General features: G+C 43.2%; 1 protein-coding gene across 1 annotated transcript in view; it reads left to right on the forward strand.

The window, feature by feature from the left end:
* The window catches only part of CPED1 (cadherin like and PC-esterase domain containing 1), a 181,279-nt gene that overhangs the window by 62,708 nt on the left and 99,979 nt on the right, over positions 1-18,592 (forward strand). The window contains exons 6-7 of the mRNA XM_054173871.1: positions 2,668-2,824; positions 4,605-4,773. Of these exons, the coding sequence (XP_054029846.1) occupies positions 2,668-2,824; positions 4,605-4,773 (326 nt within the window). The remainder of the gene's footprint in view (positions 1-2,667; positions 2,825-4,604; positions 4,774-18,592) is intronic.

Below are 18,592 nucleotides of genomic sequence, written 5' to 3' on the forward strand. Positions count from 1 at the left end.
GAATGTGCTGCCTGAGGAGGTGGTGGAGTCACCATCACTGGAGGTGTTTAGGAAGAGATGGGGTGCTTGGTGCCATGGTTTGGTTGATTAGATGGTGTTGGGTGATAGGTTGGACTCGATGACCTTGAAGGTCTCTTCCAACCTGGTTAATTCTATTCTATTCTAAATTTCCATAATGACATGCCTTTGTGTCTTTACAAGGCAGATATGGAGAAATAGCAAATCTGCTTCCTGTGCATATGCAGAAGCATGTCTGCTAAATAAATGATTTAATGGGAGATTACTGGCTTATTCTCGTGTTAGGTGGACTTTGGCTGGATGCCTGATGCCCACTCTATCCCTCTCCTCCTCAGCTGGACAGAGGAGAGAAAATAATGAAAGGCTGGTGGGCCATTAAAAGGACAGCAGGAGATCAGTCACCGATTACTATCACAGACAAAACTGGAGGAAAAATTAATTTAATCTATTACCAATCAAATCAGAGTAGGATAATTAGAAATCAAGCCAAATCTTAAAAGCACTTTCCCCTCATCCCCCTTCTTGGGCTTTACACCTCTTCCAATTTTCTCTAACTTCTGTCCCCCAGCAGTGCAGAGGGAATGTGGCTTGTGGTATGTTCATCAGATGCTGTCTCTGCCACTCCTTCCTCCTCAGAGGGAGGACTTCTCACACTCTTATCCTGCTCTGGCATGGTGTCCCTCCCAATGTGAGTCTTTCCCACAGGTTACAGCTCTTCACAAACTGCTTCAGCATGGGCCCTTTCCATGGGGTCACAAGTCATGCCAGCACCTCCTGATCCACAGTGGGCTCCTCTTTCTGCATGGGTCTACAGGTCCTGCCAGAACCTGCTCCAGCACAGACTTCCTTCAGGGACACGCCTGCTCCAGCATAGGGTCCTTCAGGGGCTGCAGGTGGATATCTGCTTCTCCATCGACTGCCACTGGCTGCAGAGGGACAGCCTGACTCACTGTGGTCTTTGTGCCAGGCTGCTGGGGTACCCTGCTTTGACACTTGGAACACCTTCTCCCCCTCTTTCTTCAATGATCTTGGTGTCTGCAGGGTTGTTTATCTCACTTATCATCACTCTTCTCTCCATCTTGAGAGTACCTTGAGTACTGTGTCCAGTTCGGGGCCCTTCAGTTTAAGAAGAATATTGAGACTCTTGAATGTGTCCAGAGAAGGGCAATGAGGCTGGGGAGAGGCCTTGAGCACAAGCCCTATGGGGAGAGGCTGAGGGAGCTGGGATTGTTTAGCCTGGAGAAGAGGAGGCTCAGGGGAGACCTCATTGCTCTCTACAACTACCTGAAAGGTGGTTGTGGCCAGGAAGGGGTTGGTCTCTTCTCTCTAGCAACCAGCACCAGAACAAGAGGACACAGTCTCAAGCTGCACCAGGGGAAGTTTAGGCTGGAAGTGAGGAGAAAGTTCTTCACAGCGAGAGTTGCTAGCCTTTGGAATGCGCTGCTCAGGGAGGTGGTGGAGTCACCATCCCTGGAGGTGTTCAAAAAGGGAATGGACATGGCACTTGGTCCTAGTTCATTTTAGGTCCTAGTTAAGCTGGGAAGGCTGAACTGAGTTGACCTGATAAACAGCTGATAAGTATAGACAATCACAATGTCATTTTAACAGGAACTGCATGAAAATGATTAAATGCTCACAGCTCTTCACCAGAAATACAGCTTCAGTTGTTTGGTTTGATTTATATATATATATATATATATATTTCATGTATGAAAGCTAAGAGTGCATGCTTTGAGAGGGAAGCTATACACATAAATCCATAACATTAGCAAAATGCATTATGTCATTAAAAAGAAAAGTAATAAGCTTTGGGAATATTGTGAACAGCTTGACTTTCTCCTATCTATTATTTAAGGCTTAACTGTGTTAGAGGTGTGCTACAGTTAACAAAGACCACCCTACATGAAATAATGACATAATGTAAGGCATCTGTGCCTTTTTAACAATGGGGGGGAATGCTGGGGGGAAACTTCAACCCACCACATAGTAAAAGCATAAAAATACATACTACCCATTGGCTGATTGATCTCACCTCACAATAATTTGATTACTATTAATAATCACATGCTTCAGTGGTCTTGGGAATCCTGGTACATCAGTCCTGCTGCCACTGCATTCAGTGGCAGAACTAAGCTTCCCACAGGGCTCAGTAACTACAAAATACAGCATTGAAGAGTGAACCTAGAAACAAGGATATGTGGTTATTTGCAGAGCTCTGTGTGTGATTACAGTGGTAAAGTCCCTGGGTCCTTAGTCAAACAAATTTCCTGTCCACTGTAATTGTAATTAGGGCTATGTAATAAACAAAGTTTTGGTATTCTATACTTAGAAAGAAAGGATTTCTGTTTAGAAGGAGGAGGAAGGAGGTGCTTTTTGTGTGCAACTCTCATGCACTGCCCTATAAAGTGGGAGCTGCAATTAAGCCTCTGAGCTTGCAGCTGGAAAGAGGTGCTTGGTGGGTGTAAAGCTCTCTGACAGCAAATCTACAAATGATTATAGTCCCAGCATTTGTGAGTTTACATTTTGACTGGTGCTGGTAGCAGCTCTCTACCCATCGTCGTTTACACAGTTTACCCTTAACAGCAGAAGCTGACTGCTGCTTTCAATACTCTGCTGACTCTCTGTCTCATCTCCTTGATCCTTTTTCAGACCTGCAGCTCCCAGTTGTCACCCCAGAGTGCTCTGGCCAGCCTGGGCTCTCACGGACCAGTGCCACAAGCAACATGTCCCAAGGCAGCGAAAGCACTGACAAGACCCAGGCTGCGAATCTGCGGCACTGGTGGAAGCAGAGCAGGAGCGCACAGCTGTAAGCAAAACAATGCCCTGCCCTCAGAAACAGCCAGTGCTTCATCCTGCTCTGAGGGTCAGAGACAGAATGTAGCAACACAGCAGGTGGAACACTTGGATGTATTGCATCTCTTATACTTGCTTAACGTTTGTTTCTGTACTAGCCAAGTTTGCACATTTGTGTGTGTGAACAGCTGTCTTTATGTTGAGGGCATTGAAATACCTAGACAGATAAATACAGACCCAGAGACACTCCTGTGAATGTTTAGAGCTCATGCTGGCTGAACTATTTCCTGCTCCCATCTCTGCCTTTCCCCTACTGCAGACACAAACATTCAGTCCTTTGGACAGAAAGCCTCCTTTTAGCCAAAGACCAAGGAGTTCCTGAGAACTAACTGTCCAAGGGCTGGCTCCTGTGTTACAGTACCTCACAAATTTTGTACTCTGGAGGACCTACCGTTCTGCACAAGGGAGAAAGAAGTCTGTTAAAGATAGATATTATTAGACTCCCTTAACAGATCACAAAACTGAGGTCTGGAAAGGCCACATACTGCCAAAGAACACACAGAAATAGGAGGAGAGCCAGATGTCTTTTACCAGTGATCAGTCTGGAGGCCTGTAATTTGTGTAGTCATCTTCTCATTGTGTTTGCTATGGAAGGAAATCAATACTCAGATCTTACCAGGCAGAATAATCATATTTATGAATAGGCCCAAGCATAGCTGAAATTCCCCAAATAATAGAATAGAACAGAATTAACCAGGTTGGAAAAGACCTTGGAGATCATCAAGTCCAACCTATCATCCAACACCATCTAATCAACTAAACCATGGTACAGCACCCCATCCAGTCTCTTCCTAAACACCTGCATTAGGAATAGTGTGACCAGCAGGAGCAGGGAAGTCATTGTGCCCCTGTACTCTGCATTGGTTAGGCTGCACCTTGAGTCCTGTGTCCAGTTCTGGGCCCCTCAGTTTAAGAAGGACATTGAGACACTTGAACGTGTCCAGAGAAGGGTAACGAGGCTGGGGAGAGGCCTTGAGCACAGCCCTAAGAATAGAGGCTGAGGGAGCTGGGATTGTTTAGCCTGGAGAAGAGAAGGCTCAGGGGTGACCTCATTGCCCTTCACAGCTACCTGAAGGGAGGTTGCATCCAGCAGGGGGTTGATCTCTTCTCCCAGGCAACCAGCACCAGAACAAGAGGACACAGTCTCAAGCTGCACCAGGGGAGGTTTAGGCTGGATGTTAGGAAGAAGTTCTTCATAGAAAGAGTGATTGGCCATTGGAATGGGCTGCCTAGGGAGGTGGTGGAGTCACCATCACTAGAGCTGTTTAGGAGGAGACTTGATAGGGTGCTTGGTTGCTTGGTTTAGTTGGTTGTTGATTGTAAAAACCTGTAAATATTGTAAATCCTGTGTATTTTGTACCTATTCATTGCATTCCATTGTAGATTGTAGTTTTGCCTGTAAATACAGCTTTCATTTCCTTCCAACTGAGCTGCTCTGGCAAAGTTAATGTTGGGGAGGGAATTTTCAACCCACCACACGTACTCTCAAACATAACTCTCTCCTAACATAGTTACTTTTTGTGCATGGAAATTAAGATCCTGAAAGCAATGAAAAGACATAATGTAAAGCATTGTTCCAGCCTGCTTGGTTTAATCTACTGCATTGCTTAACTTGGGGTGGGGGTGAGGAGGCTAATTTCCTATTTCCACTAATTTGACTATTTCACTATTTTCTTAATTTCCTCATTTGCAAAAGCGCTGCACTAATGCTGTGTATTTTTATTGCTTTCCAGGAATCAAGTATCAGCTTCACCATACCAGAAAGACGTACTTAAAGCTCAAGACCTCTCGGTCATCATCAAAGCATATGTGCTTGTGACATCCTTAACACCTCTGCGGGCATTCATTCATTCAACCACCACTGTCTGGCACCCACCCAAGAAAAAGCACTTTTACATAAAGGTAAAACATTTAATTTCCTAATTTTTTTCCATCTTTCAGGCAAAGTAGAGAAAAATGGGGGGGAAAAAAAATCACATCTTTAGTCTTTTTTGCTCCTTTTTAATTTGCAGCCCACAGCTGACAGTGAATATCCCCCTGAAGTACAGCTTTAATTTCTCAGAACAAGTGGAGTTAGCTTCACGGAGCCCAGAAGATTTGCCCTTTGCTGTGGGGGGTTATGAAGGGTCCTGGGTTTTGCTTGCCTCAGAGCCCAATTTTATTGGTGACATTTCACAGCAGTTGCAAGGTTGGAGTTTTCTCTGAAGCACAGCAGTGTGGATGCTGTCAGGCAGTAACATCTATTGGCAGCTGTTTAAAAGGAAAGTAAACATTTTAAATAGTTTGTTTAGATTTCTTTTTATTTGGGTGCAGTAAAACAGAATGGAGGAGGGTCAGGACACTTCTAAATAAGGGGAAGGAAGTAGACTATGGAGATGTTGGGCTTTCCATTGTCTTGGTTTTATGAAAAAGGATGTTTCACATGTCCCTTAATTGGATGAACTCTGGACACCTCCAAGTGCCTGGAGAGAACTCTCTTTCTCCACATCGAGTTTGCTTAGCAGCCCTATGGATTGCAAACTTACCTTCACATTCCTTTGTTCTTTCAGCAAGGTACTGTTCTTGCAGCATGGCAGACCTTTGTGAAGGAGCTACAGTTTTGAGGCTTCTCCTTCCTTTTAGAAAAAATAAGGTCACAAACTAGCAGTAATTTGTTGAGACCATATAGCTCAGCTTATGCAGGAGCCATCTTAGGATGGGTCCACTTTGTGTCTGCAGCCCTTTGGGGTAGAAGCAAGTCTTGACTTTGAATTGGTTTGAGTGTTACAGTGTCACTACCAGGGCTCCTGATGCCAGCCATTTGGTATGTTCTATCATTTTAGCTCTCTCAAAATTAAGTGCCTAGTCTAAGCTCATTGTCTAATTCTAGTTATTGGAGAAACAGACACCTCTAGAGAATGAATCATCCCACCCAGTTTAGGCACTAATTTTGGAATGAGTTTCCTGCTTCTTTCTGTGGACTAGGACATGTGAAGGTTTAGATTGCCAAAATCAGGTGAGATGAACTTGCTTCTCTTTCTTTTCTCCCTGAGAAGCTATGGAAACCCATGGAGAAATAGAGTTTTGCCAGCTCTTTACCTCTGTTTACATCAGGTAGACTAATACACACTCACTTTTAAACTTTGGGGTTCAGGTTTGGTTTGCATTTACTAAAATAGCAAAACGTCCAGCAAAATCAGTATCACAGCTGAAGTAGGGACCACTTTAAAGGTTAGCAGTCATTAGTAATTGTGATATTCCCACTTAGGGAAGTCTGCTGAACAGGCTGCCAGCCACCATTTACAGAGCACTTTGGCAGCTGAAGAAGCCATAAAAATGATAGATAGAACCAGCAGTACATCTACAGTAGTTCCAATCTGGATACTGCTGCAGTGGTGTTATATCTTCCATAGCTTTTGGCAGACTTGTCAAAATGGCAAGAAATAAACAAAAAAATAGGCACCACAGAGATAACATTTGCAGTGATGTATGGATTGAAATGCAAATAGAATAGAATAGAATAGAATAGAATAGAATAGAATAGAATTAACCAGGTTGGAAAAGACCTTTGAGGTCATCTCGTCCAACCTATCATCCAACAGCATGTAATCAACTAAACCATGGCACCAAGCACCCCATCCAGTCTCTTCCTAAACACCTCCAGTGATGGTGACTCCACCACCTCCCTGGGCAGCACATTCCAATGGCAAATCTCTCTTTCTATGGAGAACTTCTTCCTAACATCCACCCTAAACCTCCCCTAGTGTAGCTTGAGACTGTGTCCTCTTGTTCTGGTGCTGGTTGCCTGGGAAAAGAGACCAACCCCCACCTGGCAGAAATTAAGGTGTATCAGACTGTCACTCAGCATAAACATTCTGCCCTATAAAGAATCTGGAAGGAGTCAGGGAGTTTCCAGGAGAACTGTGACACTGGGAATTGATGGAGTGGCCAGAAAGTGCTACTGTGAAAATCATGGAGGCTTCTGTACTTGGTGCAGAACCATCAGGCAGGAAGCTCATCAGTCAGAAAACAACACTTGGGAGAAGGTTTGAATTCAACCACTTATATTCTTTGGGATGAGACGACATCAAGTTTCTCATAAGCTTCATGGAGCCATCATCTGTTGCCACTGGAATGTACAATACCAACAAAATGATCTCCTCTCCCAAAGCAGCCAGTGGAGCTACATATCTGTACCAGCCAAAGAGCTTGTCTGGTAAACTCCTAAGCTTTCAGTTTCTACCAACTCTGTTGTGTAGGAAGGAAAATTGCTTGTTACATTGTGAACATAACAATATGTAATTATTTTTTGCAATAGTCAATATAGGCAGAAAGGATCTCTAAGAATTGTTCTTCCTCTGATTGGCAGAATACCTGTTCGTGTCACTTGAGGTCTGAACATGCACGTAGAGGAAACTTTGGTCAGGAAAGCTTTGCTAGTGTTTGATGTGTTTTCCCCAAAGAGCAGCTGATTGAATTTTTATTTTATTTTATTTTTTTTAACTAACAGATTATCATAGTATCATAGTATCATGGTATCAGTCAGGGTTGGAAGGGACCACAAGGATCATCAAGTTCCAACCCCCCTGCCATGGGCAGGGACACCCCACACTAGATCAGGCTGGCCAGAGTATCATCCAGCCTGGGCTTAAACACCTCCAGGGACGGGGCCTCAACCACCTCCCTGGACAACCCATTCCAGGGCTTCACCACTCTCATGGGGAAGAACTTCCTCCTCACATCCAGCCTGAATCTCCCCATCTCCAGCTTCATTCCATTCCCCCTAGTCCTATCACTACCTGACATCCTGAGAAGTCCTTCCCCAGCCTTCTTGTAGGCCCCCTTCAGATACTGGAAGGCCACAATTAGGTCACCTGGGAGCCTTCTCTTCTCCAGACTGAACAGCCCCAACTCCTTCAGTCTGTCCTCATAGGAGAGGTGCTCCAGCCCTCTGATCATCCTCGTGGCCCTTCTCTGGACACCTTCCAGCACCTCCATATTGCTCTTGTAATAAAATAATTCTAATCTGCTGCATTATCACCACAGAAGCACTGCTTTCAGTAAAGTTGGACAGTAATTTAGAGACCCCCCCCCCTCAGTGTATTAGAAGCCTCTGGTCAGCAAATTCTTTCACACTAGTACAATTAAACTGCTCTTGATGAGAAAATGTGGCTAACTGGGTGACATTGCTATTATAACCTCAGTATGGCAGGTTTAAATTTTGATCCCCTATGTATAAAAGCACTTTGTGGTTGCTAGAAGTAACCAGAATGTGGTATACATAAAGGTCAGGTGTTTTAAAAGACTGGAGATGGGGTATCAGATGATATCAAATGATTAAGAGAAACTGTGTAGAAGTGGAAAAAAAAAAAGGATTTTAATTAATTAAAGAATACTCCATTCCTCCCTGATTCTTTGTTAGCAAGCTGATGTAAATGATTTTAACAACAACTTTTGCTTATTCTAATCATAGTGGCAAGACTTCACAGAATCATGAAGGTTGGAAAAGACCTCAGAGATCATCAAGTCCAACCTGTCACCCAACACCTCATGACTACCAAACCATGGCACCAAGTGCCACATCCAGTCCCCTCTTGAACACCTCCAGTGATGGTGACTCCACCACCTCCCCAGGCAGCCCATTGCAATGGGCAATCACTCTCTCTGTGTAGAACTTCTTCCTAACATCCAGCCTAAACCTCCCCTAGTGCAGCCTGAGACTGTGTCCTCTTGTGCTGGCTGCCTGGGAGAAGAGACCAACCTCTGCCTGTCTACAACCTCCCTTCAGGTAGTTGTAGAGAGCAATAAGGTCTCCCCTGAGCCTCCTCTTCTCCAGGCTAAACAACCCCAGCTCCCTCAGCCTCTCCTAGTAGGGCTTGTGCTCCAGGCCTCTCTCCAGCCTCCTTGCCCTTCTCAGAATGACTTCTTGAATAAACATTAGCCAAATGGCAGTTCAGGAAGAGTTCAAGTGTGTTTTGCTGCCAGGCCTTCTGTGGATTATACATATTTTAGTATCTTGGTCCAGAAAGCAAAAGAAAGTAAATCTGAGGTGGCATGAGGACTTTGTGTGTAGTCAAGGGGTGGTGAAAGTGTGACCAGATTTGAAGCCTGGTTGGGAAGATGCAGGAAATTCAGAGGAGGGAATGGCTTTTTGCCACATAAATGTTTTTATATGAGACTTGTGCAATAGCCTCATTTCCTTGAGGAAATTTGAAAACCCTTTATTTAGACCATCTGTGTTGGAAAATTCATAATAAAATAGGAGCTTAATATTTTGCACATGGTACCAATTAAGGCATGGGTTTCTGTCAATCTGTGCAAGACTTCCCTCAATGTTAATCGACATTTTGCTTGCATATTCAGCACAATGCTGACCCCTGAATACTTTTCTCTCTCTCCCTCTCTCTGTTTTTTAATAGAAGCTAGTGTGTGAAATGGTCATTTATGATTAATTATCTCAACTTTTAACACACTGTGGAGTACTTTATTTGCCCTGCCATTAAACTTTCCCAGACCAGCCCCAGTTCTTAAGGAAGAGATGCACTTCTGGAAACTCTGGTGGTGCCACGTCCTGCGTCACATGTGAGAGCTCTTCTGTGCTTTTAGCAGCTCCTCGTGGTCCAGCTCTGACTCATTCTCCTTTCACTTTTCCAAAACAGATGGTCATGTGCCTCCTGGATTGGAATTCCTCGACTAGTGTTCTTGCATAACCCTCGATACCCTTAGCTGAAATGATGATCTTAAGTGATTTTCCTGTTGTGCAGTGAAGTAAACATAACTTATTAAAGCAGTTTGCTGTTAAGCTTGCTGTGGTAGAAGTCACTATAATGTTCACTGAAATTCTCTCTCTGTGTATTAAGCATTTGGAAGCTTGAGTAAAGAGAACTAATTTTTATGCTTAGCATATATGCAAATAAAACTGGACCCTCACCTACCCAGGCAACACGTCTTTTAACGTGACGTGGAGGCCTGGCTTAGAGCCGAACGCTGTGAGAATTAGGTTGCAGTATTGCCCTCATGCGGCCAGTTCTGATACTACTTCAAGCAGTAGTCACGTATATTGCGAGGTAGAGGGCCAGCGCGCAGATAAAGAGTAAAATGGTTGGAAATAGGGGAAGGGCTCAATATTTCCACCCCCCCTTTGTTTTATTTTTGAACTCCATATTATTTCGCTGTCACTTAGCAGGAGAAAACGCAAATGAAAAATACTGTCAAATCTTAATCAATTAGACTGCAGGAGGTTGGGGGAATAAAGTTACATTTGTTCACTAGGCTCTGTAAGAGAGAATAGAATAGCATAGAATAGCATAGAATAGCCTAGCATAGCATAGCACAGAATAGAATAGAATAGAACAGAATAGAATAGAATAGAATAGAATAGAATAGATCAGGTTGGAAGAGACAGTCAAGATCATCGAATCCAACCTATTATCCAGCCCACCTAATCAACTACACCATGCAACCAAGCACCCTATCACCTATCAAGCCTCCTGAACACCTCCAATGATGGTGACTCCGACCACCTCTCTGGGCAGTCCATTCCAATGGGCAATCACTCTTTCTGTGAAGAACGTCTTCCTAACCTCCAGCCTAAACTTCCCCTGGTGCAGCTTGAGACTGTGTCCTCTTGTTCTAGTGTTGGTTGCCTGGGAGAAGAGACCAACCTCTGCCTGTCTACAACCTCCCTTAAGGTAGTTGTAGAGAGCAATAAGGTCTCCCTTGAGCCTCTTCTTCTCCAGGCTAAGCAACCCCTTAGCATATGAATTTCACTGTTCTTGCAAGTTGCCTGTGTAGAGAACCAAATGCTGTAATGCTCCTCTTCCTGGGAGAAAGCATAACATAAATTCCATCTCTGTTTTTGGTCCTCGGAGCTTGTAAAGCCCTATCTTTTCTCTTTTCATTTGATATAAGAATGACAATCTGTCTGGACTGGGGAGATCACAGACATGCTTAGTCTGACATTCTGTTTCTGGCAACAACCAGGCAAGAAAGCATCATAAAACTCTATAACAGGACAAGCATAAAGTGGTAGTTGTCCCTGGGGATACTATGGCTCTTTCTTGTAACCTGCAAGGTTTGAAACACAAAACTGGAAGTGGAATATATAGCTTTAAAGTGTGTATTTATAGTGTATTTGTATGACATGCAATTCTCTACTAGATTTTTTTAATTTAGAAATGCTTTTGGTCTTCCCAACATCTTGAGGCAGTGGGAGTCTGCAGATGATATATTTATGTGTTGCTTAAGAGAGGGTATTTTTGTTTCTTTAAAACATCTACCTATTTATTTTCATATCTCCAATTCTTATTTTAAGAGGAGGAATGAGTAACCTCTCTCTCTGGCTTCTCCATGCCTGTGCCAAATAAAGTTTGAATTCTTCTTGGCATCCTTTTCTGCTCTTCTCATTGTGCATATCCTAGTTTAGCTAGTAAGATCTATAGTCTGATTATTCTTTATAACATGTGGATATGTCATAATTAAGTCTTTACATTTTTATCCAGGTCCTCAGGTCTCTGCATTTCTCCTGGTTCACAGATCCTGTTGCTCTTCCTGTTCAATCCAGGTGGTCCTACAAGCATGACCCTCTGTGGCTCCCAACTTTCCCAGACCCAGTTTCTGCTATCCTAATTCTTCTCATCTTCCCCTTTTTGCTTTCCAACTTCCCTTAGTTCAGCTGATCTACTTTTGCTTCTCACAGCAAGCTGGAAAATACTGTCAGTAAATCATCTTTTCCACTAAAGTCAGTGCTGGGTTGGGAAACTGTTCTCAGCTGAGTCTCAGCCAGAGGACTTAATTTAGTGGTTGCTGAAGCAAGTGAGAGGCTTTTTGTCTTTGGACTAAGTCTTAAGAACTAGAATCTTTACATGAAGCTTTCTCAGGCCACATTTTCTCCTGCATGTAAATAAGTTATCTTTGAGAAACAGGAGGGTTTTATTTCTTTTGGGTTTTATTTGTTTGGTTAGTTGGTTTTGTTGGGTTTTTGGGTTGGTTTTTTGGGTGTTTTTTTTTTTTGATGGTGGTGTTGTCCTGAACTATTTCATAATACCACTTCAAAAATCTTATGTAAAGAACAAAAACATATGTAGGTGGGAAATTTACTGTATAAAATAGCTGAATAATACCATGGTTTCCCCTTTCAACAAGTGTCATGCTAGAGCTGCAGAGAAATGGCACTCTGTAACAATAAGTCAAGGGTGGAATAAACAGACTAAGCTAACACTATAAACTTATGATAAATTACTGCATTGTTTTCTCTGTAATGTATTCTGGGACCATTATTTTGATTATGGATACATTTTTCTCCCACTACATGTCTAACAAATTTGTCTATATATTGTGATTAGTGGACAGATCTGCTTGTGCTGGCAGCCAATACAGGAAATAGCTTCCTTGCAAGATGTTTCTTTCTGGCCTTCTCTGTGGTATCAGTCTGCAGACATCTTAGATATTTAGATACCTGCATATCTATAGCCAGAGATCCTTGTTTGTGTGTAAAAGAATGTTTTTATATCTATGAGCAACTGCTTACATTCAAAAGTAGTTGGACTTGATGCAGAAATTGCACCAAATACAGCTCCAGCAAAATGTACAAAAATGAGCTGAAAGTGTCAGAGATTGATTGAATTAATTCAAGTGAAAACATCCTCAGCTGTTTTCAAGGAGAAGCAATTACCTTATGTCTTTTGAGACCCTGCAGATCCAATTCATCAGAAAGATTGCAACAGCTAGAAAGCATAGCAGAATAATCTGGAGAGGACAGCTTCCATTACTTCAAAAAGAAATTTCTTGTAACCAGAAGTCATGCTTTGGTTCCACAGATGTAAAACTTGCATTCAGATATGATCCCGATACTTTGTCTGCCATCTAGTTTTGATGGCTACTACTAGGAACCATCAAGGCCCTTCTAAGATGTATTCATACAAATCCTGTAAAGTATGATGTACCAAATATCAGCATCTAAACCTCAAGACTACAAAACTTCAAAACTCAGTAGCCCCCAGTGAGTTCAGAGGTCAGCTACAGCTTCAAAGGTGAGATACTGTTGCAGGGAAAAGCCGATGAGTTCAGGCAGTTTAACCAAACCAGAATAGAAGTGGTTAATTGGTGATATGCAATTAACTGGCAACAAGGAATAGAATAGAATAGAATAGACTAGACTAGACTAGACTAGACTAGACTAGACTAGACTAGAATAGACTAGAATAGAATAGACCAGGTTGGAAGAGACCTTCAAGATCATCGCGTCCAACCTATCAACCAATCCAACCTACCTAATCAATTAAACCATGGCACCAAGCACCCCATCAAATCTCCTCCTGAACACCTCCAATGATGGTGACTCCACCACCTCCTTGGGCAGCCCATTCCAATGGTCAATCATTCTCTCTGTATAGAACTTCTTCCTAACATCCAGCCTAAACCTTTCCTGGCGCAGCCTGAGACTGTGTCCTCTTGTTCTGGTGCTGTCTGCCTGGGAGAAGAGACCAACCTCTGCCTCACTTTCAATTTCAGTAACAGAGAAGGTAGGCCATGACAGCAGACACTTCAACAATATTAGCAAACGTTGCACATTTCCAAACCTCCCTCTATAAATACCCTCTGAAGCCAGCAGTCACAATCATCCACTCCACTCATGTTTACCCAGAGCCTGTATCATGAGCAACACAGGCTGCAGACTCTCCTGGGGTGTAGCTTCCCTTCTTGCATGCATCTCTGCTTGGAGAAGTGGGGGCTCCAGCTCTGCATTTGCCTATTTCATGTGTACCCATGTAGGTGGACCCACGCCCATGCTTACACCCTAGTATTCCCTGCAGTCTATGCAGAAGCTGTGATGGCAGTGAGCTGACTTCTGGCAGTGCCTGACCAAGTTTTAGCTGCTTCTGTTTCCACCTCAAAATTTCTCCCCCATGCTGCTTTCATATTATTTGTGAAGCTTCCAGGATGGACTAGATGTCAGTTCTGTATATTCCAGGCACACAGGTTTTGTTGTTGTGGGTGGGCCATGTGGTATATCTCATACCTGTCTTCAGTGTCTTATCTAGACTCCCTGTGCAGTCACTGAATGAACAGAGCAGTTTTTGTTTTCAATTAATGTCAGTGCTTTGAGGCATCTGCCTTAGGATGGCATAAATCATGCTCTCCAAGCACCTGTGTTCTGCAGTGAGCTGTAAAAGGAGCCTAGACATTTAGCTCACAAATAGACATAAGCCCATGTAGTCTTGTAGGCTGGGATTCCTCTACAGATTCTGGCACTTGAGTGAATTGTCTTCACTGGCATCAAGGCCTCTTCATGCAGGTTACAAGGCTACAATCAAGAGTAAGCTGGTGAATGCTCCTGCAAAGGCAGGAATCTTATGTTTGCATTTATTGCCATTCCTATAGTTTGTGAAGGAAATCTTTGCCATCTGTCTCATCAGGAGGCAAGACTGTGCTAGGACTGAGCTGGAAGACAGTCTTAGAAAGACCACTAGAGTTCATTTTTACAGTCTTTCTCAGGACAATCCTCACCTGATCAGTCAGCTAGCGGCCCCAGGCTGCCCCAGGATCTCTCCTAAGAAACTAATACCCAGGAAAATTGCCAGAACGAAATGCTCTCAAGGGAACTGCTACAATCACCATCATCTTTCTTTTCCTTTGTTTTCCTTTCTTTTAATTTCTCTCTTCTCTTCTCTTCTCTTCTCTTCTCTTCTCTTCTCTTCTCTTCTCTTCTCTTCTCTTCTCTTCTCTTCTCTTCTCTTCTCTTCTCTTCTCTTCTCTTCTCTTCTCTTCTCTTCTCTTCTCATTTTCCCTTCTCTTATTTTCCCTTCCCTTTCTCCTTCCCTTTTGCCTTCCCTTCCCTTCCCTCTGCTCCCCTCCCCTCCCACTCCCCCCAGTAACTTATCTTAAAGCAAAAGTAGTCAATGAGCTAAAATCCATCTCAAGAATATTTCTGGTTCATTCTGCCTTTACAGAAAATGTGTGCTTGGTCTGTGTGATTTCATGTGGCATTACATAAATATGTGGAACATAAATCAAACCGTATGCATCCAGCATGTGAATGAACATCACAGAATCACCGAATCGCCAAGATTGGAAAATACCTCAAAGATCATCGAGTCCAACCTGTCACCACAGACCTCATGACTAAACCATGGCACCAAGTGCCACATCCAATCCCCTCTTGAACACCTCCAGGGATGGTTACTCCACCACCTCCCTGGGCAGCCCATTCCAATAGCTAATGACTCTCTCTGTGAAAAACTTTCTCCTCACCTCAAGCCTAAAGTTCCCCTGGCACAGCTTGAGATTGTGTCCTCTTGTTCTGATGCTGGTTGCCTGGGAGAAGCGACCAACCCCTACCTGGCTACAACCACCCTTCAGGTAGTTGTAGACAGCAATAAGGTCTCCCCTGAGCCTCCTCTTCTCCAGGCTATACAATCCCTTCAAACTCCTGAGAAGCCTTGCAGTGCTGTATACAGTAGGGTCATTGTATGAAACACATGTGCATGTCTGCATTAAATTAAATTTTACATCCTACTAAAATATAATCCCTGTTCCTCTCTTTAAAAAATATTCCAGCTTGTCATCTTTCTCCTAGACTAACATCCTGCGATTGCCACTAGTTTTCCCCATTCTGCCCTCTTTTTACTAGTCAGTGATGCTTCTAATGACACTCAAACTTGCAGACTAGGTAGTCTGTTTCTTCTGAAGGGGAGAGCACCAGTGCTGTTCATATGAAACAAAAAAAAAATCTTCCAATCTGTAACTAGAGTTTTGCAGTTGAACACAGATATTCATATGTTAGGTACATTAAGAAGAGCCTGAGGTTGCTGCAGGTTTTCACAGTTTAATGCCTCTAATCCATGCAGTTTATATTTCCTCAGCTGCTGAGAATCCTGCAGAATCCATAGGAGTCAATTTTAACCTGAATTTGTTTAAATTGGATTTTGGTCATGAATTAGAAATTAACACAAAGTAGTTGGCTCTTGTTTCCATCAGTCCTGAACCAGCCTGACTAAATATTTATTTTCAGTCACTGGCCTAGAATAAACACTGTCCTATAACCTGATATCCCCTAACTACAACTTGTTGAACCATGTTTCTTTTCTAGTGTGCTTAAGGAGGGGTATTGAGTCAGTCACCATTAAATTTGCAGATGACACCAAGTTGGGAGCAGGTGTTGCTTGGTTAGAGGGTTGAAGGGCTCTGCAGAGGGACCTCGACAGACAGGCAGAGTCCAACAGGATGGCATTCAACAAGTCCAAGTGCTGGGTGTGGCACTTTGGTCACAACAACCCCATGCAGCACTGGTTAGGCCACACCTTGAGTCCTGTGTCCAGTTTTGGGCCCCTCAGTTTAGGAAAGGTGTCGAGATTCTTGAGCATGTCCAGAGAAGGGCAACAAAGCTGGTGAGGGGTTTGGAGCACAAGCCCTATGAGGGAGCTGGGGTTGCTTAGCCTGGAGAAGAAGAGGCTCAGGGGAGACCTTGCTGTCTACAACTACCTGAAGGGAGAGAGAGAGTTGTTCAGAGAGAGTTCTTCATAGATAGAGTGATTGCCCATTGGAATGGGCTGCCCAGGGAGGTGGTGGAGTCACCATCCCTGGAGGTGTTCAAGAGGGGATTGGATGTGGCACTTGGTGCTATGGTTTAGTAGTCATGAGGTCTTGGGTGACAGGTTGGACTTGATGATCTTTGATGTCTTTTCCAACCTTATTGATTGTATGATTCTATGATTCTATGAAAATGCAATTCTTTGGAGAAGCCAGATTTATTTTGATGCCTGTTGTATTGGCAAGAGTTGGCTATTAAAGCAACAGCTTACTGTGGGTGCAAATAGGGTAAATCTGCCTGTCTTTCATCAGTTCTTGCTAGAAATACATGTAATGTGTTTTCTTTGTTTTGAGGTGCTTAATAATTGGTGTGTATTGAGGAGCAAATGAGTTAATGAGGCTTCCTCTGTCACTCTTACCCCTTCTTCCAGTAATTCCCACCTCATCTTATAAAATTCTGCAACTTCTTTTCTTTCTTTCTTTCTTTCTTTTCTTCCTTTCTTTTTCTTTTTCTTTCTTTCTTTCTTTCTTTCTTTCTTTCTTTCTTTCTTTCTTTCTTTCTTTCTTTCTTTCTTTCTCTCTTTCTCTCTTTCTCTCTTTCTCTCTTTCTCTCTTTCTCTCTTTCTCTCTTTCTTTCTTTCCTCTTTCTTTCTTTCTCTCTTTTCTTTCTTTTTAATTTTTATTTCACATGAATAGTTTAAACAACTGGTTTTGGCCTGAGCAAGGAACTGCCATAGTTTAGTCATGAGGTGTGTGGTGACAGGTTGGACTTGATCATCTTTGAGGTCTCTTCCAACCTTGGTGATTCTGTGATCTGTAAAATGGTAGAATTTCACTCAGAGATGAATCTAAACCATAGCTGCTTTGAAAAGCTTCTAGTTCTTTAGTTTTTTATTACTTTGTCAAGAAACCTACTTTGGTGACCTTAGACTCTGGGAAACAGGGACTCCCTCTCAGCTTGTTGTGGCAATGAAATAGAGTGTGATCTAAGGATTTGCATAATCTCTCTCTAAATAGCAGTTCTGGGGCTTTTTTTGACCTAGACACTCACGGAATTGCAGTACACATGGAAAACTTTCTCCAGCGTAAAAATAGAGTGTGATGTAATTAAAGATTTTGACATCATGCAAATGTCCAAAGGGCAGGGTTGAAGCTGTATGGGCAACCTGGTTTAGCAATTTACTTTCCTGCCATTAGTCAGAGGTTTAATTTTATAACGTTAGTCATATTGTCTGAAAACTTCAGGACGTGCAAGAATTCAGTCAAAACATGGGCTGTGGTGGCTGATTAGTTTTTTAAACATCATAGTATAATAGAATGGTTTGGGTTGGAAGGGACCTCCAAAGGTCATCTATTCCAGCTCCTCTGCAGTGAGCATGGACATCCTCCATTACATTATGCTGCCCAGAGCCCTGATGAGCCTGACCTGGTTATCTCCAAGAATGGGCCCTCAACTACCTCCCTGGCAACCAGTTTGGTGGCTTGAGCCTTAACTGGGACTTAAGAGCTCAGATGGGGCCCAGGCTGAGAATCCCTCCCCTGCTCCCCCCTCCTCTTTCCCAATAGAGAGAAAAAGAAAGGAAAGAAGCAAATCCACCAAGAAATAATTTGGATTTAGCTTGGAAGTAGAGAGGTAAAGAATTTTCTTTAAACAGTGTATATATATATATATATATATATATATGTAACAATAACAGGTAGGGTTCACAAGGGTAAGGAGCAAGGATAGATGGGAAAAAAGAAATATGAAATACAAAACCAGTCCTTTGCAAAGGTGTGGGTGCAGCAAGGAGGACTATGTGGCAGAGAAGCAGAGAAACCAGCAGCAGTCCTCATCTAGGCAAAAGGCAGGGGCCAAGAGAGAGCTAATGGCTGCAGTGTCCTCCTTTTTATAGCCTTGCTGGACAAGGAGGGGGAGTGGAACAGAACAACTTAGTTTCCCAGGGGGAGAATCCCCTGCAGGAAGGGCAATGCTCTCACAAGCCCTCCCCCCGCCCCCCACCCGCCCTGCTTCCAGGATGGGCATAACCCATCACACTGAACCAGTGTTCCACTACCCTCATGGTAAAGAACTTCTTCCTAATGTCCAACTTAAATCTACTCTTCTCTAATTTAAAACCATTGCCCCTCATCCTGTTACTACAGACCATTTTAAACAGTATCTTTCCAGCCTTCTTGTAGGCTCCACATCAGGTACATCTTTCTTCTATAT

This window comes from Dryobates pubescens, chromosome 27 (genome assembly GCF_014839835.1).
Source record: "Dryobates pubescens isolate bDryPub1 chromosome 27, bDryPub1.pri, whole genome shotgun sequence".
NCBI lineage: Eukaryota > Metazoa > Chordata > Aves > Piciformes > Picidae > Dryobates > Dryobates pubescens.